Source organism: Anolis sagrei, chromosome 1, assembly GCF_037176765.1.
Source record: "Anolis sagrei isolate rAnoSag1 chromosome 1, rAnoSag1.mat, whole genome shotgun sequence".
Taxonomy (NCBI): Eukaryota; Metazoa; Chordata; class Lepidosauria; order Squamata; family Dactyloidae; genus Anolis; species Anolis sagrei.
The window spans coordinates 107,416,208-107,433,995 of record NC_090021.1 but is presented as its reverse complement, the minus strand read 5'-3'; the positions used below and the strand labels follow the sequence as shown (position 1 = coordinate 107,433,995).

Sequence of the window (17,788 nt, the reverse complement as noted above, 5' to 3'; positions counted from 1 at the left end):
TCTTGGAGAGAGTGCTGGATTTTCATTCCATCCAGCTTTTTATGGTAGCAGTTGTCCAAGAGATTTCAGTGTTAGTCTGCTTCAGCCTCAAAATGAAATGTGAGTGGGAGAGAGAACAAGATTTTAAGACTGATTTATTTTAGTATAAACTTTCATTGATTTCAATTCACTTCTTCAGTTGCACCATTGGCATCCTGTAGTTCCTAACATACTCTTGGCATTAATGTTGACTCTACATGCTCTTTTTCATTTTATGCTGAGCATAACATGCTCATATCTACATTAGATAGACTACTCTCTAGCCCAGGGGTCCTTAAACTAAGGCCCGGGGGCCGGATGCGGCCCTCCAAGGTCATTTACCCGGCCCTCGCTCAGGGTCAGCTTAAGTCTGAAACAACTTGAAAGCACACAACAACAACAACAACAATCCTATCTCATCACCCAAAAGTAGACCCACACTTCCCATTGAAATACTAATAATTTTCTATTTTCTATTTGTTAAAATTGTTCTTCATTTTAATTATCATATTGTTTTTAAGTGTTTTTTGCACTACAGATAAGACATGTGCAGTGTGCATGGGAATTCATTCGTGTTTTCTTCAAATTATAATCTGGCCCTTCAACAGTTTGAGGGACTGTGACCTGGCCCTCTGTTTAAAAAGTTTGAGGACCCCTGCTCTAGCCCAAAGAAGCTCTGGATTTAGCATATAGGTCCTGAATTTGGGGTCAGACGGACTGGGATCCCATCAACCCTGGTAGCACCTCATCTTCGGTGGTGCTGCCACTACTCCCCACCAGCCACAGAGCTTTATCCAAACACCTGTCAGTCACCTGTCACATTTGTTGATGTCAGAATGGATGTCTGCATGATTGGTACAAAGGAGGGGAAATCTGCCCTCTCCTTCTTTCTGGTCATGAAGGCACCCTGTTCAGGGCATAGAAAGGGTGATGGCAGGGGTGTCCTTCCGGACAGGGGATCCGTCTGAATCAGACCCAATCCAGTAAACTCCAGAGTATCCCCCAACTTTCCCAAAAATGGGCAAAATCAGATTAAAGTGAAAAGACCAGGATATGTATCAGACGTCACTGGGTGTGTCCATACAGCTATATAACTCAGAATATCAAGGCAGATAATCCACAATATCTGCTTTGAACTGGGTTTTCTGAGTCCACACTTTCATATAATCCAGTTCAAAGCAGATAATGTGGGACTTTATACAGCTGTGTGGAAGAGGCCACTGTGGCCCCATTTACACTGCCATATAAAATCCAAATTATCTGCTTTGAATTGGATTATATGGCAGTGTAGACTCAGATGATCCAGTTCAAAACGGAAAATCTGGATTATTGGCTTGGAAAATCTGGATTATATGGCAGTGTAGATCCAGCCTCAATGTTGTGAAGACTGGCAATTGTGCATTTGCAGAGAATCTGGGATTACTGGGTCAACATGGGAAAGTTACTAGAGACCTCAAAAGAAAAGATTTGTGATGCTCCCTACCCCTACCATCTATTACCTGAGTCAGTTGCCTCATTGCCAAATGACAGGGCTGGCTGCACTAAGTTTGCATTTCTTGCATGCGCTGTTCAGTCCCTTGAAATAGCTGCAGCTTTGACTGTCACTTGAAATCTGCGCTGCTTCTCAATTCTTTGATTATACATGATAAGGTTGTGCCATACATTATTATGGAAGGCCAATTTTTCATTTAAAATGCCCTTTCTTCTTCATTCCTATGGATCCCCTCCTCCATTCTCCCTTGGGTGATATTTTGCTTGACTTAGCTCATAAACTCTTCTGCCTCTAATCAACAGTTCCAATTCAAAGGTAGTGAGAACCACCTCCAATTTGTGAAATATTCCTAGTGACCCAATAAATGTGGGAAATTGGAGCCAAATGCATCATAAAGAACACAAGTTACATCCATATAACTGGAACGCAGACGGAAAACACTTGATTCTTCTGGGATCGTCAGTGTTGGAAATGTGTGAGCTTTTGATTGCAGTGTTGCATCCAAATCCCACAAGCAAGACTTGGGAGCTGAGAATGTTTGGGGGTCAAACACAAGAAGCCAGCCCTCATTCTTGGCTGTGCTTCACAGATAATTACTTGCCCTCATGGAGTTTGCACAACTTGTTTCGGGTGTTGAAAAAACCTGCAGTGTGCCAGTTCTAATGACAAATGGATTGGCTATTTGGGCAGCCTGCTGTGATTTATTCTCAAGCATTTTGCAGACAGAATCATAGCATGATTTCAACGTTGCTATAGTGCAAATACAAAATGCTAGCAAAGTTTCTGACCACTGCTATTGTCTGAATGAGTTTCAATTTACTACACTTGAGGATGTGGACAGTGTACTCAAATGTCGGTTGGAGGTAAAACCATGAATTTGTTGGTTCTTGCTGTTCTTGGTAGATTCATGACACATCAACCTGTGAGACTCAAGATGTCACAGTATCCTTAAGAGTGGGAGCTATCCTGAATCCTCTACTTGTCAGAAAAGTTGTCAATTCAAATGCCAATAATTCAACTTCAGGCACTTTAAGAAGACACTGCTCACTTACAAACCACTTCCTAATCTCAGACAACTCATAACCAACAGGAATACACGCAACATGGATGCAAGACACCACTACAAATTCAGATGTTAACCGTCCTCCACATAATAAGACTTAACTATGTCACTTAGAATGTGGAGGCTCATTCATTTGCTCATTTTTTTGATGCGGGCTTAGAAGCTATTTGAACCTACAAATGTTGCTGGACTCCCAGAATTCCTCACCACCATCTTTGTAGGTTGGGGAGCTAGGAGTTGTAGTCTAACATCAACTAGGGAGCCACACAATTCCTGCCCCAGTTATATCACATTAGAACTGGGGCAGGAATTATGTGGCTCCCATATCTTGCCAGCAGTATTTCCTTTCTATGCTATGTGCCATCCAGAAGAGTTTATAGCAGTGACACTCAAATTGGTGGTCCATGGATTGAGGCCAGTCCATGAGCCATCAGCTGTTGCTCCATGATGAATTCCTGCCACCCTTAGATACAATTACAGCCAATGGGAACAAATATGGTGCTGAACCCAGTAAAAGAAAATCCCTGTTTCCCACATTAGATAGTTTAGGAAGCATTGATCTGCAGAAAAGAACAAATGGAGGCAGATCTGACATCACAAATAGCAACACACAAATACTCCCAAGACCTCCAATTTCTAAGTGGCTATTGTGGAGAAAACTCATGATCTTCATTGTTCTTGGCCTTGGTCATTCAGATTAACCACCTGCACTGAAAAAGTTTTTTTGTGTGTATGTGTCAGGAACGACTTGAGAAACTGTGAATCACTTCTGATGTGAGAGAACTGGCTGTCTGCAAGGACATTGCCCAGGGGACACCTGGATGTTTTGCCATCCTGTGGGAGGCTTCTCTCATGTCCCTGAATGAGTGAGGAATGATTTCTCCAACTAAAGGGTGGCAATTATCTGTATTGCGAGACCAGTTTTCCAGTGGTCACGCAGGTTGCCATAAAACACAAACAAAACTACAAATGGCCAACATTCCACTTAAGATTTTGAAAAAGAAAATACATTTTTGATATTACAATGTGCATATATACAAAGTGTATATATGCCCTATACAGTTTTGTGACACAATGCAACCTATTTTAAAAGTGAAGTAGGCTATATTTAAAGGTGAAACCATCACTTAGTATTCTTTATTTAATAAAAAAAACCCCTTTTTTATCATGTCAGAAGCCAATTGAGAATATACTGCAAGTCGTTTCTGGTGTGAGAGAATTGGCTGTCTGCAAGTATGTTGCCCAGGGGATGCTCGGATGTCTGTTACCATCATGTGGGAGGCTTCTCTCATGTCCCCACATGGGAGGGTGGGGCTGACATATGGGAGCTCACCCTGTCTCACAGATTTGGACCTTTGACCTTCAGGTCTTCAGGTCAGCAGTTTAGCCAGCACAAGGGTTTAACCCACTGCACCACTGTGACTCTAGAAAACCCCATAAATCCACGGAGTTGCCTGAAATTGATGGGAAACCCAGAAGCATTTACTGCTCTGGAACACTTTCACACTACCTTTTGTAGGTCAGAAAAAGGATGGCCCGATGAATTTGAAGAAGTCTAGGATGAAAAAAAAAATATCTGTAGGGAGATCAACTCTTGATTTAAGCAGCATAGTGCCAACCAAGGAGCTTCCATAAATCCTACTGGTATGATTTAGCTTAGCTCCTTGATATTATTAGCTTTGTCACATTTGTCCCCTATATATATATTTAAAATGAAACCACTGGCCAAGTTTGCTTGGGGAATTGGCGTTAAGTTATATCACTGTGTTGGTAGAATTATTTCATGAAGTTCTATTTCACCCTGTTATGTAAGTCAGAGAAAGCAAGTGAGTGGCTGTCACCTTTTGGTTGGATCAAGGCTACCAAAGTGAATTGTAATACAAAAGAAGTGTTTTTCACCATACCAGAGTATACTATTTATTTGTTGCACTTGTATATTGTCATTCTCCTTGAGTGAGACCTAAGTCAGCTTTCAAAAACAATCAATTACAGAATATGCACAATAAATAATTTAAAGGAATTATAGCCATATAAAACAGTAGAAAAGAATTTTTTAAAAAACAAACACAAGTTTAAAAGATGTAAGATAGGGAATCCATCCTGTTTTGGATGGGATAGACCTTTCCTCTGAATGTTTGTGCTGCCGTTTTCCCAAAGAGATCAAAATGAAGACAAGCCTTCGACAGTATCAGAGGCAAACTAACATTATCTTTTATCCCAACAGTTAGGTACATCTTGAAAATAAAAGACTCCCTCCTGGGCACATAGAAGACTGGGCAACTTGGAAGGCACTGAGCAGACAGCGCTCGGGCACCACGACATGCAGAGCCAACCTTAAGAAATGGGGCCACAAAGTGGAGTCCATGACACAAGGTAGTGTGGACTCAGAAAACACAGTTCAAAACAGATATTGTAGACTTTTTCCCCCTGTGTTAGGAGTGACTTGAGGTCCTCAAGGATGCCTGCCATAGATGCAGGTGAAACGTCAGGAGAGAATGCTTCTGGAACATCTGTTTTGATATTCTGTGCTATATGGCTGTGTGGCATATCAAGGCATATCAAGGCAGAAAATCCCACAATATCTGTTTTGAACTGGGTTATCTGAGTCCACACTGCAATATAACCCAGTTCAAAGCAGATAATGTGGGATTTTATTCAGCTGTGTGGAAGGGGTCAGAGTAAGCTCCCGACCATTAATAGTCTAGCTTGCTGTTGACTTATACAGCCCGAAAGACAGTTGCATCTGTCAAGTAGGAAATTTAGGTACCGCTTTATGTGAGGAGGCTACTTTAACTAATTTATGGTGCTATAAATCCTTCCAGCAGGATGCAGAAGAATGAGGAAGTACTCCATCAAAGGACTCCCTGTCACAAATAGACAATGAAGCGGCAGCTCCCCCTGTGGCTCATGAGGGAATTGAGCATACCCTCATGAAGCCGGAAAAGCTGGAATGTTAAATTGCCTCTGAGTCTGTCTATATATGTTGTATGTCTAATGGCATTGAATGTTTGTGCATTGTAATCCCCCCTGAGTTCCCTGCAGGGAATATAAATACTGTAAATAAATAATCCAGTTTAAAGCTGATGTGAGTATTCTGCTTTGATAACCTGGATTATATGGCAGTGTAGAAGGAGCCCTTGATACAGGCAGTCTCCGAGTCACAAACAAGATAGGTTCTATAGCAGGCAAGGGCAAACTTCAGCCTTCCAGGTGTTTTGGACTTCAACTCCCACAATTCCTAATAGTCTCATAGATGAGCCCACACCAGAGCTCCCTGTTGGCCGTAACCACCCCTAGATACTTCAAGGTCAAGCCAGTCACTTGAGGCTGGAGTTAAGGGTAACTCCAGCCAAAAATGTATATCTTTTAACTATCGATTGCATACCAGTGGGTCCCTAGGGGTTTTGAACTTCAACTCCCAGAAGTCCTCACAGCTGGTAAACTGGCTGGGATTTCTGGGAGTTGTAGGGCAAAACACCTGTGGACCCACAAATTGAGAACCACTGGCATAGGCAAGGGTAAGCCCCCCTGTGGAGCTTGTTTTGCTGCCTGTGCCCCTGTTCAGAAGATTTCTCCTCATTTTCTATCCCTTTGACAATTGGATTTTGAAAAAAATGGCTTGTAGCAACAAAGATTGGTTTTAATGGAAACACCTTTTCCCCTAGGAGAACAACTCTTCCAAGGGTGCATTTCCCTTTTAGGGATAGATTCCTCTCCTTCGCTGTTTCCTCACCTTTTTCTTAACTCTGAGGTCACTTCTACACAACTGAATAAAATCCCACAATATCTGCTCTGAATTGGGTTATATGGCAGTGTGGACTCAGATAACCCAGTTCCAAGCAGATATTGTAGGATTTCCTGCCTTGCTATTCTGGGATATAGGGCTGTGTGGAAGGGCCCTGAGTCATTTGTAAGAGGGGTGTTTGTAACGGAGGGCCTGCCTGTGCAGAGCATTTGTCTTCTTCTCCTCCTCCTGCCGGGGGGCCCTGTGCCTGGGGCCTTGCTCCTCTTCGCACCCTGGAGGCAAACCTGTCCTGGGGCCATTTGGAGCGCGCCCCCCACGCGCCCACGCTCCTTGTTGACCCTTTCACGCGCCGCCACCGTTTTGTTTACCTCTCCGGCAGGCAAAGGAGGGACGCCGGCAGAGCCTCCTTATAAGAAGAGGCAGCCGCGGAGGAGGAGGAGGAGGCCCAGCAGCACAAGCCGCGAAGGAAACCCAGGACACACACACACACGGGAGGGAGAGAGAGAGAGAACAGAGAGAGAGAGATCTTGACGCACAGCATGGAGAGCTCGCCACTCTGCCCCCGCAATCCTCCCCATCTTGGAGCATGCACGCCTCGGATCCCATACACAGAACTGCCGCCCAGGTAACCTCTCGCTTTGCTCCCCCAACACCCAGCCCCTGGGTGCATCTGCATTGTATATTTAACGCAGTTGGGTCCCGCTTGAACTGCCCTGGCAGGTTTGTGAAATCTTAAGCCTCCTCTGCCAAAGAGTGTGACTGCCTCGTCAAAATATAGGGTCCCCATAAAAGTCTCTTAAATAGTAAAGAGGCTTTAAATCGGGCATAGGGAAACTTTGGCCCTCCAGGTGTTTTGGACTTCAACTCCCACAATTCCTAACTTCACCTGGAGGGCCAAAGTTTCCCCGTACCTGAATGGCAAATAGCCTATGGATACCCTGTACAGGTCTCCTGATTTCATAGTACTGAGCCATAGCAGTTCAAGTGGGGTCAAAGCGACTTAACTCTGCCATGAAGATGCACTCTCTGCCATAGGGAAAGCTTGGGTTTGGGTTAGGGCAGTGGTTCCCAACCTGTGGGTCCCCAGATGTTTTGGCCTTCAACTCCCAGAAATTCTAACAGCTGGTAAACTAGGTTCTTGTGGGGTTTTTTTGGGCTATAGGGCCATGTTCTAGAGGCATTTCTCCTGACGTTTCGCCTGCATCTATGGCAAGCATCCTCAGAGGTAGTGAGGTCTGTTGGAATTAGGACAATGGGTTTATATATCTGTGGAATGGCTGGGGTGGGGCAAGGAGCTCTTCCCTGCTGGAGCTAGGTGTGAATGTTGTAAACTGGTTGGGACTTCTGGGAGTTGTAGGCCAAAACACTTGGGGACCTACAGGTTGGGAACCACTGGGTTAGGGTTAAGGATGGTTGGGGGGTTGTTTCCTTCCCTTCCTAATCCACCCAACTAACTAATGAGGTTGAAAAACAATAACCACTCTCCCCTGCTGCTGTTATCATCATCACCACAACCATCCTCATCCTCCACCTTGTGTGACTGTGGAGCAGAACAGACAATTCCGCATCTGTATGCTTGTCCACAATGCCCTGCCTCATGCCCAGAGGAAGAACTGTTTAAAGCAGGCATGGGCCAGTAGGCTGTTAGGAATTGTGGCAGACCAAAACACCTGGAGGGCCGAAATTTGCCCGTGCCTGTTTTAAAGCTACAGACAATGCGGCCACTATTGCCTGTTTTAGGTCTAAAATTATTTAGCCATGTTTGTTCCCTCTACTTTATCAGTTTTATACTTGAATATTTATGCAATGCTTTTGACGCAAAATAAATACATCATCATCTTTTATTCTGCAGGTCCGAAAGGTTCTGGAGGCCTTGGATTCCAACCCAGAAAGAGGCAGAAAGGCAGCTCCAGGCAAACCATTCAGCGGTGAACGAATCCCATGTGGGTTTGTTTTGCTCTCATCCCTCCCTGGCAAATTCCTTCTATGCAATGGATGCAATAGACGTTTTATATTAAAGGAGTGTTTTAGGGAGCTAGGGATATGTCATGCTTGGAGAAGAGAAGGTTGACACTGGAGATTAATAGCCATGTTTATGTGAAAGGATGTCAAATTGAGGAGGGAGCTTGTTATCTGCTTCTATGGAAACTAGGACACAATGCAGCAATGGATTGAAATTGCAGGGGGGGGGGGATTCCACCCAAACATTTGGAAGAACTTTTTGACAGTAAGAACTGTTTTGCAGTGGAATATGCTGCTCTCTCAGAGCGTGGTAGAGTCTCCTGTTCTGTGGAGGTGTTTAAGCAGAGACTGAATGGCCATTTGTCAGGAGCATTTTGATTGTGTAGCACAGTGGGTTAAACCGCTGAGCTGCTGAACTTATTGACCGAAAGGTCGCAGGTTCAAATCTGGGGAGCGGGGTGAGCTCCCGCTGTTAGCTCCAACTTCTGCCAACCTAGCAGTTCGAAAACATGCAAATGTGGGTAGATCAATTGGTACTGCTCTGGTGGGAAGGTAATGGCACTCCATGCAATCATGCCGGCCACATGACCTTGGAGGTGTCTACAGACAACGCCGGCTCTTCGGCTAAGAAATTGAGATGAGAACCACAACCCAGAGACAGACAAGACTAGACTTAATGTCAGGGGAAAACCTTTACCTTTACCTGTATGCTGCTCTCTCAGAGTGTGGTGGAGTCTCCTTTTCTGTGGAGGTGTTTAAGCAGAGACTGAATGGCCATCTGTCTGGTGCATTTTGATTGTGTGGTAGCAGGTTGGACTGAATAGCCTTTAGGGTCTCTTTCAACTTGTATGATTCTATTATTCTAGTTTTACAAAGTTTTGAGTGCTTTCTGCCCATTTCCACTGGTGCCACACCAAACTGCAACTCCCAGATTTCCACAACATTGAAATGTGAGAGTTGAAGTGGTGCCAAACTGCATTAATTCTACAGTATAGATGCATCCTTAGACACATAATAATGGATTCAAATTGCAGGAAAAGGAATTCCACCTAAATATGAAGAGGAGCTTTGTTTGACAGTGGAGACACCACGCAGGGTGGTGTAGTCTCCTTCTGTGAATGTTTATCACAGAGTCCTGAATGGCCATTTGTTGGGAGAACTTTGATTGGGTCTTCCTGTGTGGCAGGATGGGGTTGGACTGGATGGCCCTTGTAGTCTCTTCCAACTCCTATGTCTCTAAATCATCAGCAAAGCAAATACTAGCAATAGTAATAGTCCACGCTATCATAGCCAGCATGGTGTAGTGGTTTAAATGTTAGACTATGACTCTAGAGACCAGGGTTCGACCCTTCTCAGTCAAGGATATCCACTAGGTCACCTTGGGCAAGTCACATTCTCTCAGCATCAGAGGAAGGCAAAGGGAAACTTTCTCTGAACAAATCTTGCCAGGAAAAGCCCTTAATAGGGGTTGCTTTAGTGGCACTGTAAATTAGAAATAACTTGAAGGAACATTAGTTATCATCAGGTTGAGCTTCATTAAAGTTGAGATATTTATTATCTTATGAAGACAAAATGGACTTCGTCAGTGATGGCTAAACCACTTTGGATTTCTTGCAGGTCGTGAAATTTGAACCTCAGATCTAGGGTCAACATCATGGCAATTCCTCCTTTAGGTAGAGTGAAATGACAGCTGAAGGCAGCCCGTTTTGGAGAGGTGTCATGAAAATGTAGTAAATCATTATCTAGCCAGTGTCATTGTTGTCATCATATTTTGACATTTAGGCGAGAGGAGAGATCTTAGTGGGATTTTTTTCTCTGTGTGCCAAAATAACTTGACCAGCTTCAGACACACTGCACCTTGGCTGCAAGCAGAGAGTCTCAGGCTGGATCTAAATTGCCATATAATCCAGTTTCTGAATCCAGATTATATGCTTTTGAACTGGATTATATGAGCCTACACTGCTATATAATCCAGTTCAAAGCAGATCACCTAGATTTAGAAACTGTATTATACAGCAGTGCAGAAGGGGCCTCGGACTGCAAAATGCTCTCTCTGTATTTGTGTGCACTCATATGTCTGCCTTTGGCAACATCATGAATTTCATAGGATTTTCTTAGGCAAGGAATACTCAGAATGGTTTTGTCCGTTCCCAAAATATAGCCTATCTTTCATTGGAGGTCTCACATTCAAGTACTAACCAGGTGTGACCCTGCATAGATTCCAAGATCTGACAGGGTCTGGTTCCTTTAGGATATTTAGGAGTGATCTAAATAAAATCAGATCTTGCTCAATGTTATTTGTAAATATGTAAATTCCAAAGTGATGGATATCATGTGCATTGAATTTGAACATTGTTCAATCTATATCGTTGATCATTCTGGTTTTGATCCATATCTCTACCTCACATTCTTTAGTTGGGCAATTCTTCTGAGACTATGGAAGACTCAGCAAAACTCACACACTATACACACCCAGTCAGGTAAGATATTATGTTGTTGTTGTTTTGTTAAATAGTATCTATTAAAATATCTTCCCTATTTTTACTAGGTCTGCTTGTATGTTTTTGCCTTACAGAAATTCTAAATTACCAAAGTTGGGTCTGTTACTAAAACTAGTTGATACATAAAGTAACTCTGTATTTGTAGAGCACACTATACAGTTTCACCATCGGAATCCTTTGTTACCAAACAGCTCTGATTACAGTTGGATAAAAGTATGGTTTACTATCTGGTACTTTGTTATAATAAAGAGAGTATAACCTGCATTTCTTTGTTGTTTGTGTCAGAGCTTCTCATGTAATAAAAAAGGCATAACCATACATGTGTGCAGTTTTTACTTCTCTGTTGAACATTTTTTTAAATATAAAAAGGGGAAGTTGTATTTCCATTTAACTCTGTGGTGCATCAACACTGCAGAATTAATACCGTTTGGCATTACATTAACTGTCATGGCTCAGTGTTAATGAATCATGTGAGTTGCAGTTTTATAAGGTCTTTGGCATTCTCTCCCAAGAGTGCTGGTGCCTCACCTACAATTCCCAGTATTCCATAGCATTGAGCCATGGCAGTTAAAATGAGGTCAAACTGCATTAATTCAACAGTTTTAGATCAGTGGTTCTCAGCCTGTGGGTCTCCAGGTGTTTTGGTCTACAATTCCCAGAAATCTCAGCCAGTTTACCAGTTGTTAGGATTTCTGGGAGTTGAAGGCCAAAACATTTGGGGACTCAGAGGTTGAGAACCACTGGTATAGATGGACCCTAGGTTGAAGTGGAAGCTTTGGACTTCCAGATGTTTTGTACTTGAACCTCATCAAAGTGAGTCCATTCTCAAGTCATTATGGCATTTTCCAAAATATCTGAGGGTAATTGGTCCCACACCTTCCTACTTCAATTGAATGAGTTAACTTGAACTCATAACTTGAACCAGAGCAAGTGTTTCCAATCTTTTTGTAATTTAAATGAACCAGACATTTCATTTGTTTGTCTTAGATTATTCTGGCCCAAATCAAGGTGCTTTGATTACTTGTACCACGAAGCAGAAACACTTCTGAGGAACTTTCCTGTCCAAGCCACACTTTCCTTTTATGAAGATTCAGAGAGCGAGGAAGAGAATGATGAGTTGGACCATGGTTTTGAAGCAGCAGTGGATTGTTGATTGCACAAGGACTACTGTTACTGTTTATATTCATTAATTTAATATCAAGCTCAGTTTTCTATAATAATATTTTAAGCTAATTTATATGTAAGTTATTTGCAATTAAAATTCTTATCATTTTTATTTTCATAATACCTGTCCTTGAGTCATTTGTGCATCTTGTATCTCACCTATATACTTTTGAAACTAATAATATTGTTTTGCTAGTAACTCATTGAAACAGAAAAATAGTTGTAGAGGTGGATAGATGAATGAGCAGGAGAAGGGTGGGATGGACTGATTATATATTCAGTTGTTCTTCCATCTAAGGAAATACGAGGTTTTTTTTTTTTTGTACCTTCTTATATCCTGATTTATGTGAAACCTTTACTAGTGCTTACAACAGAACTGACCCTCATGTAGATCTTTTTTGGATTTTGGTATTCTGATTTTTTTTCAAGACTTGAAATGATAAGATATGAGAGTTTACACATAGGATTAAGGAAAATGTTTATATTGTCAACATTACATTAAAGTGAAAAATACAGTCACATTCTCAAAACTGCCTTTAGAAAATGGAGTATAAAAGTACCCTTTCCCCCAGTTAACATATATGTAATCATATATCCATTTCCTTTAGTCGTGATTTGATAAGTAAAGAAGTAATGGTAAAGCTGTAATTGTCAGAAAGAACAGCAAAGCTGTAATAGTCCCATAGTGAAACTAATGTTCAAGTTTGTGGTTGCCTTGCATACTATTGAAATTCTCTTAGAGCTGGACAAAGTTCAAAATATAAATGATTTAATTTGATAAACTAGATTAATGTATGGGATAAATCCGTTTTAGAGGTGCACCAAGACCGTGTTCTGACTTACAAGAAGCACTGCTTGAATATCAAGCAAAAAGCGGGTGCTAGAAATAATATACGAAATCCAATTGCCACAACCTGGGGATCACTATCAGACACAGTGAAGACATCTGACCTTGCGCTTTGCTACTCTGCTGCTGAATATGCCCAATGTGGAATACATCCCGCTACGTTAAAACAGTGGATATGGCTCTTAATGAGACACAGGATGTCTATGCCCTACATCACTAGAGGAATGATATTGTCTAGCTGGCATTGCATCCCCTGATATCTGCTGTGAAGTAGCAGCCAATAATAAAAAGACCAAGGCAATAATATCTCTGGCCCATCCCTTGTTTGGATACCAGCCAGCACACCAACACCTTAAATCAAGAAATAGCTTTCTAAGATCTACAGTGATACTCGCAGGAACACCTCAGCAAGCAAGAGTCCAAAAGTGGCAGGCAAAAACCTGTAACCTCAATCAGTGGCTGATAACCGATGAGAAACACCCTCCTGGGCACACAGAAGACTTAGGTGACTTGGAAGCACTAATCAGACGGCACACTGGCACCACAAGATACAAAACCAATCTTAAGAAATAGGACTACAAAGTGGAGTCCACAACATGCAAGTATGGAGAAGAGCAACCCACAGGCCACTTACTATATTGCAGTCTGAGCCCTAACACATGCACAATGGAGAACCTTCTTACAGTGACACCAGAGGCACTCCAAGTGGCCAGCTTCTGGTCAAAGGAAATTTAATAAAATGCTAAGTTTTCAACGTTGCTTGTGGGTTTTTGTATGCATTATAACTGTATTCTCAATTTGCTTCTGACACAAAAAATAAATACCAAGACTCCTTTCTTCCCACCTCCCCATCTTTTAATAATGGAAATGTGTGAAATAAGGAGCAATCCTAAACTGTTATTCAGAATATATGATTAACAGAGATCAATAATGAAACCCAATCACTTTTTTCTGCATGTGGGGATTGTATCTCATTGAGTTTGAAGATAATTCTGTGGGTTGAATGGCAAAGCATGACTCACAGCGTTATAAGAGACTCCAAGGGGTGTCCATTCCAATTGTCTTTGGCCTTGGAGAAATACATAACCAAAGAACTCCCGATAGATGGCCATCTAACCTCTATTTAAAATCCTCCAGGGAATGAGATTCTATCACACTCCCAGGCAGCAAACCCCACATTTGAACAGTTCTTATTGTCAGGAAGTTCTGGTAGATGGTTCCGTCATACAGAGAAATCTGGAGTGTTACATAAAATCTGTTTGCTCAGCAGAAAGTTTTCCTGTGTTTCAGTACAACATTATCAGAGCTTCCGCTGTCCTGCCAGTCCTAAAGAGAAACCACATTTTTGTTCCCCTGCCTTTAAAACCAACAAACTGCTTTGAAAACAAACAAACAAACCTCCCATTGAAATCAGCAGGGGGGAAATGATCTAAATCAGTTTCTCTGTGGGATTTGGGAAGGACTTGAGTTTCACTCTCTCAGAGTGGCCTTATCCTCCTACCCTCCAAGGGAAAGGTTTTTTTTAAAAAAGAAAAGAACCTGGGATTCCCATGAACAGCAGGAGTGCAGTTTAATTACCTTTAAGTCATCAATTAAATTCCTGATATCTGAAAGTCCTGCTGAAATGTACAAAATTAGCATGGCGTGCCCTCTGCTGTGTTACTGACTAACTAGTTCCATGAGGTATTATTTTTTTAAAAGCAAATCTGCAGAGAACTAATTTGGTCAGTGTTGCAACAATATATTTCTCTGGTTTTTGTGTGTGTGTGTCAGGAGTGACTTGAGAAACTTCAAGTTGCTTCTAATGTGAGAGAATTGGCAGTCTGGAAGGACATTGCCCAGGGGACGCCCGGATGTTTTAATGTTTTACCATCTTTATGGGAGGCTTCTCTCATGTCACCGCATGGGAGCTGGAGTTGACAGAGGGAGCTCATCTGCACTCTCTCCAGATTCGAACCTCTGACCTGTCAGTCTTCAGTCCTGCAGGCACAAGGGTTTAACTCACTGTGCCACCACAATTTGAAAATTAGGCATATCCAAGGTCAGTTGTTTGATTTGTTTTGGTCAAATAAAAAATGATTCACTTCTGGGCCCCATTGCACTATGTAACAAAATTTGGAAAAAAAAATCTGTTCCTGGTTTGAAAGTGTTATTTCCTTTTTAATTGTGTAGTGTTTACTTTGAAAGTAATTGTTCTACTCCAGAAACTTCGTTTTTGTGGCTGGAACAACCCGTTGAATTGGTTGAAACTCAATGAGATATTCATTGAAAAACTATAGCAATGTGCTGCAGGATGTCCTGCAAGAACAAAGTTTTTGCAGTTTATTGAACTTTTTCCATGTTTTTATGAAAGAACCAATTAGTAAGTGACATTTATAACCCAGGAACAAAAAATATGTTATATTGTGTAACTTAAGGAAGATATTGAGAAGCTGGAAGGTGTCCAGAGATGGGTGACTCTTTCTATTCCAGAGACTAGAACACAGAGCATTAAAATTACAAAAGATACAGCCACAAATGAAACTCTTACCACATGAAAGGGTGGGCCATATAGTTTTGAATGATTCGGTGAAGATTATTTGAATATTTGGACCAAGTTAGGTCCAGATCCATGGCGGGTGGGGTTCACAGTGTTCTTTTATGGTGGGTGAACTATAATTTCCATCATCCTCTGTCATTGCCCACCAAACCAAAGTAGGTCAGGTGGGGCGGGGTATCTGGCTTTGTTTCTGGCTCTAAATTGTAAAACTTGACAATACATTAAGTAAACTGTTTGCAACTTTTTGTGTGACGGCAACATGTTGCCATTGTGTAATATAGTGTTTTGAAATTGGGTCCGTCATTTTAAAACACACCTTGTAGAAGTTGGAGGGGCACCTCTCTCGCTTTCAAATGCTTCCATTCTGCTTTCCTGCATAGATGGAGGTTGGACTAGAAGACCCTTGGGATCTCTTCCAATTCTCTGAATCTAGAGAGAGGAGTAGTCCAAGAAGTCTAGGGCACAGAAACCTGCAGAAATATATCAAAGTGTTAACTTTGAAAGGACTAGTTGTCATAAACACATACCCTCCAACATTTGCCATATCTTAACCAGAAAGATTGTGGAGCCAGATGTCACCAGAGTGTGAGCAAGATGGCAAAAATGATGAATGAGTTGACTGAGGGGAAAACATGCTTTGATTAACTCAGGGTGCATCAACACTGTAGAATTAATTCAGTCTGAAACCACTTTAACTGCTATGGCTCAGTGCTATGGAATCCTGTGAGTTGTAGTTTTCCAAAGTATCCAGCCTTCTCTGCCAAAGAGTGCTGGAACCTCACCAGACTACAAATCCCATCATTCCATAGCATTGAGCTAAAGCAGCATTGAACTGCAATAATTTCTACAGTGTGGGGATACACCCTAATGCATTGCCATGCCCCGCGCCCATAGTTGCAAACTGCTCTGAAATTGATTGATTTAAAATAGGTTCATATGAAGAGAGACATAGACCCCTTCCACACAGCTGTATAAAATCCACATTAAACTGGATTATTTATTTATTTATTTATTATTTAAACTTATATGCTGCCACTCCCCTGGGGCTCGGAGCGGCTTACAAGAATAGCTAAAATCTAACAAAGTTTAAAAGCAATTTAAAACAATTTAAAAACAACAGTATCAAACATTAAAAGCCTGTCGGAACAGGTATGTCTTACATGCCCTGCGGAAAGCTGGTAAATCCCGCAGGGCACGAACCTCAGGTGGCAGAGCATTCCAGACTGATGGCGCCACTGCTGTGAAGGCTCTGCGTCTGGTTGCCGCTAGATGCAAGGTCTTGACACTGGGGACCTCCAATAGATTTTGGTCCTCAGAACGGAGGGATCTCTGGGGTTGGTAGGGGGTGAGACGATCCCTCAGATACATTGGCCCCAGACCATGCAAGGTCTGGGGCCAATGACATTGCGGACACAGATAACCCAGGGCCCTTCCACACATCCATATAACACAGAATATCAAGGCAGATGATCTCACAATATTTGCTTTGAACTGGGTTATCTGAGTCCACACTGCCATCTATTCCACACAGCTGAGATTTAATTCAGCTGTGTGGAAGCAGCCCCAGTTGAAAGATATTGCGGATTATCTGCCTTGATATTCTGGGTTATATGGCTGTGTGGAAGGGCTTATATAAGACAGGGCCTTCTCTGTGGTGGCCCCCCGCCTCTGGAATGCCCTCCCGAAAGATCTCAGACAGGCCCCTACCTTGGCGGTTTTCAGAAAGAACCTGAAAACCTGTCTGTTCCAACGTGCCTTCTCAGATTAGGAACCACACTACCAAAGCCCAGAAGCACTTTAGTAGAGTCAAGATCACCCTCACCGCACACTGCACTTATATTTTAATCCCATATCCCTCCGACACTTCAGCACTTTTTAATCCTGTACCCTACTCCGGCCGGCTCAGTTTTTAATAATGTCCTGTTGTATTTGTATTGCTATTGTTATTGTTTTCTGCTTTAACTGTTTTTATTTGCTATGTATTGTATTGTTGTATTGTGTTGGGCTCCGGCCTGTTGTAAGCCGCATCGAATCCCTTGGGAGATGCTAGCAGGGTACAAATAAAGTTATAATAATAATGTGAGATTTAATTCAGCTGTGTGGAAGCAGCCCCAGTTGAAAGATATTGCGGATTATCTGCCTTGATATTCTGGGTTATATGGCTGTGTGGAAGGGCTTATATAAGACAGTTTGAGGAAATTATCTGAGGGTCCTTCCACACAGCTAAGGCAGATAATCCACAATATCTGCTGAGAACTGGATTATCTGAGTCCACACTGACATATAATCCAGTTCAATGTGGATTTTATAGAGCTGTGTGGAAAGGGCCTGAGAGAAATCCTCCCCCACCCCCCGCATGTCTTTTGTGGCCATTTCACAGCTGTGTTGATGGAGTCACTGTCAATCAACCCCAGGGGGCGGTACCAGAGAGAGAGAGAGAGAGAGAGAGAGAGAGAG

At 42.3% G+C, this 17,788-nt stretch overlaps 1 protein-coding gene across 1 annotated transcript; it reads left to right on the top strand.

Annotated features, from left to right (window-relative positions):
• Nucleotides 1-6,836: 6,836 nt before the first annotated feature.
• Nucleotides 6,837-12,066, top strand: RIPPLY2 (ripply transcriptional repressor 2). The gene is made up of 4 exons (XM_060755042.2): nucleotides 6,837-6,943; nucleotides 8,171-8,261; nucleotides 10,696-10,760; nucleotides 11,769-12,066. Exons 1-4 carry the CDS (start codon nucleotides 6,858-6,860, stop codon nucleotides 11,932-11,934), a joined length of 408 nt encoding a protein of 135 aa, XP_060611025.2. The 5' UTR covers nucleotides 6,837-6,857; the 3' UTR covers nucleotides 11,935-12,066.
• The last annotated feature ends 5,722 nt before the right edge of the window (nucleotides 12,067-17,788 follow it).